This window comes from Bufo gargarizans, chromosome 2 (genome assembly GCF_014858855.1).
Source record: "Bufo gargarizans isolate SCDJY-AF-19 chromosome 2, ASM1485885v1, whole genome shotgun sequence".
NCBI classification, from domain to species: domain Eukaryota; kingdom Metazoa; phylum Chordata; class Amphibia; order Anura; family Bufonidae; genus Bufo; species Bufo gargarizans.
In genome coordinates this window covers 72,743,135-72,755,350 of record NC_058081.1, presented here as the reverse complement: position 1 = coordinate 72,755,350, position 12,216 = coordinate 72,743,135, and the positions used below count along the sequence as shown (strand labels likewise).

Below are 12,216 nucleotides of genomic sequence, written 5' to 3'. Positions count from 1 at the left end.
ATAAATGGGGTTGGGACCATCAGTTGCGTTGTGGAGAAGTCAGGTGGATACACAGCTGATAGTCCTACTGAATAGACTGTTAGAATTTGTATTATGGCAAGAAAAAAGCAGCTAAGTAAAGAAAAACGAGTGGCCATCATTACTTTAAGAAATGAAGGTCAGTCAGTCCGAAAAATTGGGAAAACTTTGAAAGTGTCCCCAAGTGCAGTTACAAAAACCATCAAGCGCTACAAAGAAACTGTCTCACATGAGGACTGCCCCAGGAAAGGAAGACCAAGAGTCACCTCTGCTGCAGAGGATAAGTTCATCCGAGTCACCAGCCTCAGAAATCGCAGGTTAACAGCAGCTCAGATTAGAGACCAGGTCAATGCCACACAGAGTTCTAGCAGCAGACACATCTCTAGAACAACTGTTAAGATGAGACTGTGTGAATCAGGCCTTCATGGTAAAATATCTGCTAGGAAACCACTGCTAAGGACAGGCAACAAGCAGAAGAGACTTGTTTGGGCTAAAGAACACAAGGAATGGACATTAGACCAGTGGAAATCTGTGCTTTGGTCTGATGAGTCCAAATTTGAGATCTTTGGTTCCAACCACCATGTCTTCGTGCGACGCAGAAAAGGTGAACGGATGGACTCTACATGCCTGGTTCCCACTGTGAAGCATGGAGGAGGAGGTGTGATGGTGTGGGGGTGCTTTGCTGGTGACACTGTTGGGGATTAATTCAAAATTGAAGGCATACTGAACCAGCATGGCTACCACAGCATCTTGTAGCGGCATGCTATTCAATCCGGTTTGCGTTTAGTTGGACCATCATTTATTTTTCAACAGGACAATGACCCCAAACACACCTCCAGGCTGTTTAAGGGCTATTTGACCATGAAGGAGAGTGATGGGGTGCTGCGCCTGATGACCTGGCCTCCACAGTCACCGGACCTGAACCCAATCGAGATGGTTTGGGGTAAGCTGGACCGCAGAGTGAAGGCAAAAGGGCCAACAAGTGCTAAGCATCTCTGGGAACTCCTTCAAGACTGTTGGAAGACCATTTCAGGTGACTACCTCTTGAAGCTCATCAAGAGAATGCCAAGAGTGTGCAAAGCAGTAATCAAAGCAAAAGGTGGCTACTTTGAAGAACCTAGAATATGACATATTTTCAGTTGTTTCACACTTTTTTGTTATGTATATAATTCCACATGTGTTGATTCATAGTTTTGATGCCTTCAGTGTGAATCTACAATTTTCATAGTTATGAAAATAAAGAAAACTCTTTGAATGAGAAGGTGTGTCCAAACTTTTGGTCTGTACTGTATATATACATACATACATATATACACACACACACACACACACACACACACTCCAGCAGCAGGACCTGTAGAGAAATCCATACTCACTTGGTCCCCACTGCTTGGTTCTGACTCCTAGGGCCGTCTTCCCTGGACTTCAGGTCACCATCTGTTAACTTCCGCATTGGTTGGGGTCAAGTTCACACTGCAGGCAGTAACTGGCCTCAGTGGTGACATTCCCCCAAACACCATCATTGCTGGGTCACATGCCACTTGGGAATACATCAACTCTGAGGTCAGTGATTGGCTGAAACAGCGCAAGTGACTCTGTTGGTACGGAATTTGACAGATGGAGACCACAAGTCCAGTGAAGACAGCCTGGGGGCCAGAACCAGGTGTGTGGATTTCTCCGCAGTTCCCACAGGGGGATGCTCAGGGGTTATCAGATTAAAAAAATAAAAATAAAAACCTGGACAACCTCTTTATGCATACCACCCTCCATAAACTAAAGTAACAGTACCCTATTATTCTGAATTGAACACATTTAGGCACAGTGTTGATAGATTTTCAGGAGAGAACAAACAGTCACATACTATGACATCTTTAGAAGCTCATTGCTTTCAGGTTTCCAGACACCTCTCACCAGTTGTTCAAAGTTGGAGATCAGGCCACCGCCAGCAGCTGGAAATAAAACAGATCTGTTAGCTACCTCCAAATACACATCATGCAGTATGAATACTTCAAAATATGAGTGGTGGAGTAAGTCTCAGCTACTAGGATACATTTCAGAATATCCTATTTATTCATCTTCAAAGACAACTGAATAAAAATTCAGAACACATTTATGAGACACCTAATGAATGCTCACCTATTATGTAGTTCACAGGGCCAAAATTCTACTCTGGGTAATTTCTTTATAAGGGCTGAGCTCTGTTTCTCTGATACAGAGCTCCATATTTCCTGCATAGACATACTGTACTGTAGGTTTAGATGAAAAAAATCTGTTGGTCTACCACCACTAGAGGGAGCTTATGAGATTACTGTTGTACATTAAAAATAATTAAAATATGCAGCAAGTTTCTAAGTGCCTTATGAAGGCTGCAGGCAGATCATTTTATTTACTTTTAGGTCTATGCAAACTATTTCATGCTCGGTATCAGAAAACCTGTGCTCCAACTACTATACAGATACAATAAGAAATTAATCAGTACAAACATAATCATTTCTTTTGATCTCCATTCATATACAATGCATTCAGAAAATCTTCAGACCCTTTCACTTTTGCAGCCTTGTGCTAAAATAAAAAAATTAATTTAATCTGCACTCAATGCCCCATAATGACAAAGTAAAAACAGAATGGTTTTAAATCTTTGCTAATTTACTGAAAAGGAAAAAATTAAATCTTGCACTGACATTCAGACCCTTTAGGCTCCTTGCAGACGAGCGTGTGCGGATTAGGTCCCGATGTGTTGTGAATGCGTTCCGTGAAAAATGCGCGATTTCGCAAACAAAGTCATTCTGTTTTGTCTGCGATAGCGTTCAGTTGTTTTTTTGTGCGGGTGAAATGCAATTTAATGCGTTTTGCACGCGCGTGATGTAAATGTTTACAAACAACATCTCTTAGCAACCATTAGTGAAAAACGCATCGCACCCACACTTACTTGTGGAATGCGATTTTCACGCAGCCCCATTCACTTCTATGGGGCCAGCGGTGCGTAAAAATTGCAGAATATAGAACATGCTGCTATTTTCACACAACGCACACGTGATGCGTGAAAACCAACGCACATGTACACAGCCCCATTGAAATGAATGGGTCTGGATTCCGTGCGGGCGCAACACGTTCACATCACGCATTGCACCCGCGTGGAATACTCGCTCGTGTGAAAAGGGGCCTTACTCAGGACTTTGAAAGGTTGAAGAACCTTTGGCAGCGATTAAAGCCTCCAGTCTTCTTAGGTATGATGTCACAAGGTTTTCACACCTAGATTTAGGGATTTTGTGCGATTCATCCCTGAAGATTCTCTCAAGCTCTGTCAGGTTGGATAGGGACTGTCAATGGACAGCCATTTTCAGGTATCTCCAGAGATGTACAAATGGGTTCAAGACAGGGTTTTGGCTGGGCCACTCCGGGACATTCACAGTGTTGTCCCTAAACCACTCCTGTGTTGTCTTAGCTGTGTGCTTAGGGTCAGTATCCAGTTGGAAGGTGAACCTCTGGCCCAGTTTTAACGTCCAAATCACTCTGTATTAGGTTTTCATTGTGAATATCTCTGTACTTTGCTCCATTCAACATTCCCTCAACTCTGACTAGTCTCCCTGTCGAACGACCATGCCTCACTGTAGGTATAGTATTAGGCAGTTGATGAGAAGTCCCTGGATTCCTCCAGACATGATGCTTAGCATTAAAGCCAAAAGGTTTCATCTTTGTTTCCTCAGACCAGAAAATCTTTATTCTCACCGTCTGAAACTCATTTAGGTGCTTTTTCACAAACTACAGGGGGACGTTCATGTGTCTTACTGAGAAGAGGCTTTTTTCTGGCCATTGTGCCATAAAGCCCAGATTGGTGCTGCTGTGATGCTTGACCTGAAAGTTTCTCCCATCTGCATACAGGATCAGCTACAGTGACCATTGAGTTCTTGGTCACCTCTCTCACCAAGGCCCTCCCTGATTACTTAGCTTGGTGGTGCAGCCAGCTCTAGGAAGAGTCCTGAAGTCGGTGGACAATTTTAGTCATTTTTTAGAAAAAAAAATTCTGTTTTCACTTTGTCATCCTACAGAATGATGGGGGAAAACTTTTTTTTTACTTTTTAATTTTAGCACAAGAACACAACATAATACAATGCAAAAAAGTGAAGGTGTCTGAAGACTTTCAGAATGCATTGTAGCTACAGTAGATAGTGGCATCTGAATAATCTAATGCTGGGTGAACTGTGCTTGCCTCATCTAACTAGTGATGAGCGAACTTCTGTTTTAAGTTCGGCGTCTAAAGTTCGTCTTCCGGTTAGCGGAGAATCCCGATATGGTTCCCGATATGGATTCCGACTTCCGTTGTGGTCCGTGGTAGCGGAATCAATAATGGCCGATTATTGATTCCGCTACCACGGACCACAACGGAAGTCGGAATCCATATCGGGATTCTCCGCTAACCGGAAGCCGAACTTTAGACGCCGAACTTAAAACAGAAGTTCGCTCATCACTACATCTAACTCATTTTTTCAGGGCTGCAACTCTTTCCATGAAAAAGTACACAAACCGGTATCTCCCAGGGATAGATAACAATCTTGCTAGCGTCACCTTCTGGAAATGCCTGCCTATGAGTCAAAATCTGACTTTTTTTATAATCATTAGTACATGACAAGGTAAAATAGCCAAATATCCACTCAGACAGCTGTTTAGGTGTTCTTGCTCCACATCAGTATGGAGCAGGATTCTGACTGGCTGAGTGTGATGCTTTGAATGCAGATTAGGCAGGCTGCTGCCTTACCTTAAATTGACCAGTTGTGTATGGACAATGCTCCACGGAAAAAAAAGTGAAAATATTCCATAAGGTATCTCCCAGGAAAAAAGACCATCTCGCTAGCACCACATCCTGGAAATGGCTCCACATAAGTCAAAGTCCGACTTTTTAACAAGCCTTGGAACGTGACAAGGATGGATATTTGGCTTGGCTATTTTCCTTAGTCATGTTCCAGGACTCATAGGGATCCATTTCCATAAACTAGCGACAGACCCCCTTAACAAAGTCCTGGGTCACTTTCTTTAGGGCTCTTTCACACTTGCGTTCTTTTCTTCCGGCATAGAGTTCCGTAGTCGGGGCTCTATGCCGGAAGAATCCTGATCAGTTTTATCCTAATGCATTCTGAATGGAGAGAAATCCGTTCAGGATGCATCAGGATGTCTTCAGTTCCGGACCGGAACGTTTTTTGGCCGGAGAAAATACCGCAGCATGCTGCGCTTTTTGCTCCGGCCAAAAATCCTGAAGACTTGCCGCAAGGCCGGATCCGGAATTAATGCCCATTGAAAGGCATTAATCCGGATCCGGCCTTAAAGCGAACCTTTCACCAGGATTTCACATAATAAACTATTACCAGTACCTTATAGATATCCTCATTGTGTTTCAATGCATTATTGTGCCGCTTTCCTGGGATGGATATTCATGAAAAAAAACGAGTTATAAAGTCCTCGTCTCCAGCATCTGAAGTCACGCTCCTGAAGTCAAGGGGGTAGCCCTTCCCTCACTCCGGGCTGTACCTCCCCTGCCCTAACCCAGTCTCTAAGTAGTGTAACTGACACCCGGCTCAGTCGCCAGGACCGCGCTTGTACAGGCGGCGCATGAGCCGTCGGACTCGAGCGCGATCCTGTAACTGAATCGCGCATGCGCCGTCCCCGATGCCTGCCTGTCTTCTCTTCCTCACGCGCGATTCAGTTACAAGATCGCGTTCGAGTTCGACGGCTCATGCGCCGCCTGTACAAGCGCGGTCCCGGCGACTGAGCCGGGTGTCAGTTACACTACTGAGAGACGGGGTTAGGGCAGGGGAGGTACAGCCCGGAGTGAGGGAAGGGCTACCCCCTTGACTTCAGGAGCGTGACTTCAGGAGCTGGAGACGAGGACTTTATAACTCGTTTTTTTTCATGAATATCCATCCCAGGAAAGCCGCACAATAATGCATTGAAACACAATAAGGATATCTATAAGGTACTGGTAATAGTTTATTATGTGAAATCCTGGTGAAAAGGTTCGCTTTAAGCTAAACGTCGTTTCGGCGCATTGCCGGATCCGACGTTTAGCTTTTTCTGAATGGTTACCATGGCTGCCGGGACGCTAAAGTCCTGGCAGCCATGGTAAAGTGTAGCGGGGAGCGGGGGAGCAGTATACTTACCGTCCGTGCGGCTCCCGGGGAGCTCCAGAGTGACGTCAGGGCGCCCCACGCGCATGGATGACGTGATCTCATGGCACGTCATCCATGCGCATGGGGCGCTCTGACGTCATTCTGGAGCGCCCCGGGAGCCGCACGGACTGTAAGTATACTGCTCCCCCGCTCCCCACTACTACTATGGCAACCAGGACTTTAATAGCGTCCTGGCTGCCATAGTAACACTGAACGCATTTTGAAGACGGATCCGTCTTCAAATGCTTTCAGTTCACTTGCGTTTTTCCGGATCCGGCGTGTAATTCCGGCAAGTGGAGTACAGGCCGGATGCGGACAACGCAAGTGTGAAAGAGGCCTTAATTGACTCAGCCGCTTTGATAAACTCTTCTACTGAACAGCTCCAGTGCCTGCTGAGGAGTACTCAATATTCATGAGCTCCTGGCTTTCTCCGCCCCATGCTGCTAATTCAGATGGAAAAAAAAACTGTCAATCAGTGGTAGCAGGGGCGTAGCTATAGGGGGTGCACAGGTAGCAGTCGCTATCGGGTCCAGGAGCCTGAGTGGGCCCAAAGACCCTGGTGCCACATAAGACACTGGTATTATAGAAATTAAATGCTGGTCAAGTTACACCTCTGGCTGGAGGGAAAGGATTAGGTTAAGAATTTGGGGGATTGCCGTTTCAATTTTGCCGCTCGTAGGTTAAGTGTTCCCCTGCCCCTGGACACAAAGCACTAAGAGAAGGGGGCCCAAGATGAACTCTTGAACCAGGGCCCATGAGCCTTTAGCTACGCCCCTAAGTGGTAGTGCTCATAGATTTCCTTTACGGTGAGCCAGAACGCTGCCTAAGCCATGACTTTGGCTATCTCCACAAAGCGGAGTAGCAAAAATAAGAGAGAGTAAAATGGAAAGAGCACAAAAAAAGAAAAAGCTAAAGAAAAGAGCAAAAGAAAGAGCAAGGAAAAAAGCAAAAATGAAATGCAAAGGAAAGAATGAAAAATGAAAGAAACTAAAAGTGTAAAAGACAAATAAAAAAGAGCAAGAAAGAGCACGAAAAACAGAAAAAAAATTATTTCTTTAGTCGAATATGAAGCGAAAATGTCCAGCTGTTCGATAACTTTTCATTGATCAATATATGCACAGTAGGTAGCTCTAGACAACCCAGTTCTCATTAGAAAGACACAAACTCAATCTAAGCAAGTGAATACCTTTGTATCCTGAGGAAAATTTCACAGCAGCTGCCCAGCACAGGTTCAAGTCCTAAATACCTCTATGGTAACAGTTTTCTGGGTTGGTTCGGAACAAAACATATCAAATGTAGTTTATTCTGTCCTCACCTTTTGCCCAGCCATTGGCAACCATGACTAACAAGGATTCTTTGAAGCGACCATGTGCTTGAGTGACTCCAGCCATGATCTTCCAAGTTCTGGTGACTTCCTTCATTGCTGCAGCAATAACGCGTAGAGGTAGGAAACAAAAGCATCTGTAGAACAGATCTAATGGAAAGTAGTAGACCATGTACCTGAAAGATACAGGACAAATGCATAATAAAACTAAACTACATGAAAACCAAAATATAAGAACCAAACCTACATTGCTTAATTGCCAATCTATAGGAATGGAAAGCAGATCAGGCTTAGTAAGTCCTGCTCCGACTCAAATGACAATACTCTCTAAGGCTCTGTTCACAGATGAGCCCCACTGATTTAGAACGGGTTCTGTCAGGTTGATAGTATATTACCCATAAAACTCTACTTTCAGACTGGTAGGCAGCAAGTAAGGAGCACTGGTATTTATATGGAGACTGTTGATTGGTAAATTTTGGCACGCTACAGGTCCATGCTGCTCCCCTCTGAGATTGCGGTGGAGGGGGAAGCTTGTACGTGCGGTGCTGCCGCCATCTTTATCACTTCCAGTGGTCTGGGGTGAATGCACGGCAGGCAGTTATAGCCAAGTGATAAGATACAGAAAAGTCAGATACACTATATTGTGTACCACAGTCCAATATATTGCATATGAGACTTTACTTTAATCACCACAGACCCCACCGAGGGGCTTATTAACCCTAGGCAGTGCACCCCAGGGGCTTAATAACCCTGACCAGCAGAAGAAAGGAGGACAGCAGTGCTTCATAACTGGGACTGTCAGACAAGCTGGTGAGTTTGTAAGTTAGAGATTCTCACCTGAAGGGGTTACACTCGGAGCGCAACACCCAATGGAGCTTGTAGAATTTCTGCAGATACCGATGCAGCTAGGCTTCTCCCTTCATGCACAAGTGTGCAAGGTTCAAAAGATCAGAGAAGATGATGATGATACCGGGAAGGCAGCGGCACAAGCAGGCGAGTCCAGATGAGTAATATTCTTAGAATATGTCTTTATCACAGTTGTTTCTTACAGGTGATGCATTTTGGAGCCAGACCGGCTCCTTTTTCAAGTGAATAACCTGTTGTGTGGTTTGAAAAAGGGGCTGGTCGGCCCTGAAACGCGTCACCTGTAAGAAGCAACTTTAAAAAAGACATATCCTAAAAATATCACTCATCGGGACTTACCTGGTTGTGCTGCTGACTTTCTGGTATCATCATCATCATCATCTTCTCTAAGGGTACTTTCGCACTAGCGTTATTCTTTTCCGGTATTGAAATCCGGTAAAAAGTCTCAATACCGGAAAAAAAAACGCATCAGTTTTGTCCTAATGCATTCTGAATGGAAAGTAATCCGTTTAGTATGCATCAGGATGTCTTCCGTTCAGTCCCTTGTACGGTATTTGACCGGACAAAATACCGCAGCTTGCCGGATCCGGCATTAATTTCCATAAAGATGTATTTATGCCGGATCCGGTACAAAGTGTTCTGGAAATTCCAGCGTTGCCGGATCCGGCTTTCCGGTCTGCGCTGGGATATAGGAGGAGCTAGTTTAGTTTTTGATCTTTGAAAAACTTGAAATACTGGTTTAGTTTACCGGTAAATCCTTTTCCAGGAGTCCGACATGACAGCACCCATGGAGGTTGTCCTATTGGTCTCTGTAGGGACAGGAAGCAAGAGAGATTAAAAGGCCCCCTCCCCTCCCACTCTCCAGTGTTTTTTCAAATTACTACACCGGATAGGATCGAACACCTTTATTAATACAATGTTATATTCACACTGCTTACAAGGCTGGAACCAGCATAACAGGGAGGGTAGTACAGGGTGCTGTCATGTCGGACTCCTGGAAAAGGATTTACCGGTAAACTAAACCAGTATTTCCAGGACGTCCCTCCATGACAGCACCCATGGAGAACTAACAACTGAATCTCCTAGGGGGGGACTACTGCCTGAAGGACTTTTCGCCCAAAGGCCAAGTCCTGTCCGGCCAATACATCAAGCCTATAATGCTTAGCAAAAGTCAGGAAGTTAGACCAGGTTGCAGCCTTGCAAATCTGGTCAATTGTAGCGTCGGCCCTTTCGGCCCAGGAAGTTGCCATCGCTCTCGTGGAATGTGCCTTCAGATTTAAGGGGCAGGTCATTTCCTGCAGTCTGTATGCTTCTCTGATGGTGTCCTTAATCCAACGTGCCAGCGTCTGTTTTGATGCTTTCAAGCCTCTATTCTTCCCACCGAACTGGATGAACAGATTACTTGATCTCCTCCAGGAACTGGTTCTGTCCAGATAGGCTAGGATTGCTCTTCTAACGTCCAGCCTCTGGAATCTTTCCTCCTGTATATTTTTGGGAAAGGAACAAAATGAAGGGAGTGTTAGCTCCTGTTCTCTATGGAAAGTAGAGACCACCTTGGGAAGAAAGGCTGGATCGGGCCTCAAGATTATGCGGTCATCCAGGATCCTTAGATAAGGTTGTTTAATTGATAAGGCCTGGATTTCCCCTATCCTGCGGGCTGTGGTTATAGCCAGAAGAAACACCGCTTTTAGAGACAGAAATTTTTCGGATATCTGCCCAATCGGCTCAAAAGGAGGATCGCATAACCCTTCTAAAACTATATTTAGACTCCAGGGGGGGACCGACTGTCTCAAGGTGGGTCTCAATCTAGAAGCTGCTCTTAGAAAGCTTTTAATCCACCTATGATCTGCAAGGGGAGTATCGAGACAACAGCTGAGAGCCGAAATCTGTACTTTGAGTGTGCTGGGTTTCAGACCTGCATCGAACCCCTCCTGAAGGAACTCTAAAATACAACCCACCGTGGGGGATCTGGAATCTGTATGGTTCTGTGACAACCAGGATGAGAACTTCTTCCAGATCTTGTTGTATATTGCTCTTGTGACAGGTTTGCGGCAGCTCTGTAAAGTTGAAATTACCTTGTCCGAGAGCCCTTTATTCCTTAAGGTCTGCCTCTCAGGATCCATGCTGTAAGGTTCAGTTTGTCCAGGTTGGGGTGAAACAGAGGACCTTGCGATAGAAGATCCTGTCTTTTTGGAAGGGATATTGGATCCCTGATGGACATGGTCTTTAGAACCGAAAACCAGGCTCTCTTGGGCCAAGCTGGGGCTATCAAAATCAGCGTGGATGAGCACCCTCTCAATTTCTTCAGGATCTGCGGTATGAGGAGAAGTGGGGGAAAGGCGTAGGCTAGACTCATGTCCCAAGGTTGGGAAAGAGCATCCACCGCCAGTGGTCCTCCTCTTGGGTCTAGCGAGAAGAAATAGTCCAGCTGAGTATTTCTGCTGGACGCGAATAAATCCACCTGTGGTCTCCCCCACTGCTGGCAAATCAACTGGAATACCTCCTGGTTCAATTTCCATTCCCCTGGCCTGACTAACTGTCGGCTGAGAAAGTCCGCTGTGCGATTGAGAGATCCTTTCAGGTGTGTGGCTGAAATGGATAAGATCTTTTCCTCTGACCAGCTGAAGATGAGATCCGCTAGCTCCTGGAGATGAGGATTCTTCGTCCCACCTTGTCTCTTTATGTAGCAGACTGTTGTTACGTTGTCCGATAGTATTCGGACATGATGGCCTATGAGGAGATGTTCTGCCGCTCTCAGGGACTCCCAGACCGCTTTTAATTCCCGGTAGTTTGAGGATCGTAGGGAGTCTGTGTTGGACCAACTGCCCTGAAAGAACTGATCCTCTACGTGAGCCCCCCAACCCTGGCTGCTTGCGTCCGTGGTTAACGTTCTGAGTGGTAACGTGTTCCAGGAAATCCCCCAGGACAGGTTTTCTGCTAACAACCACCAGGAGAGGGAGCTTACTGCCCTGTCTGAAAGAGATATCCTGGCGTTTAGCGATCTGTGGTCCTTGTCCCAAGAAGAGAGGACCTCCGCCTGGAGAGTTCTTGAATGGAACTGGGCCCAAGGAACTGTTGTGATGCATGAGGTCATCAGACCTAGGACCTGCATGGCTTCCCGTAGAGTCCGTTTTTTCTTTAGTTTGAAGGCTCTTATTCTTTCCCTTATACTGACCTGCTTGTCCTGGGGAAGAAGAGAATATTGGGTCACGGAGTTTAGGAGGGTTCCTAGGAACTTCTTTTGTGTTGCTGGGTGTAGGTCTGATTTCTCCAGGTTTATTTTCCATCCTAGACGTGTGAGTAAAGATAGAGTCCTTTCTTTGTGAAGCTCTAACTCCTCCTCTGAGTCTGCCACAAGCAGAAAATCGTCTAGGTAGGGAATTATAGTTACCTGTCTCTGTCTTAGATAGGCAACTATCTCCGCCACTACCTTTGTAAAGATGCGTGGGGCTGATGAGATCCCAAACGGGAGACATTGGAACTGGAAATGCATAATCCTGCCGTCTTTCTTGATTGCGAACCTCAAGTATTGTTGGTATTGAGGGTGAATGGGGACGTGGTAATAAGCGTCCTTTAGATCCAGGGTGCATAGGAACGCCCCTGGGCTTATCAACGGAATTGCGGATTTTATTGATTCCATCTTGAAGTGGTGGTGTGTTATCCATTTGTTTAGGAATTTCAGGTTGATGATGGTTCTCTTGGAGCCATCCGGTTTGGTTATGAGGAAGAGTTTTGAATAGTGACCCTTGAATTCTTCTGAAGGAGGGACTTGTACTATTGCGCCCAAACTCAGAAGTTTTTGGATGTCCGCTAGAAGTTGATTCTGCAGGGAGGTCGACTGAAATATTG

At 45.5% G+C, this 12,216-nt stretch overlaps 1 protein-coding gene across 1 annotated transcript in view; it reads right to left on the bottom strand.

The window, feature by feature from the left end:
- The window catches only part of LOC122927388 (trimeric intracellular cation channel type B-A-like), a 56,164-nt gene that overhangs the window by 12,190 nt on the left and 31,758 nt on the right, over nt 1-12,216 (bottom strand). The window contains exons 3-4 of the mRNA XM_044279189.1: nt 7,495-7,679; nt 1,880-1,967 (exon numbers count right to left, since the gene is read on the bottom strand). Coding sequence (XP_044135124.1) covers nt 1,880-1,967; nt 7,495-7,679 — 273 coding nt within the window. The remainder of the gene's footprint in view (nt 1-1,879; nt 1,968-7,494; nt 7,680-12,216) is intronic.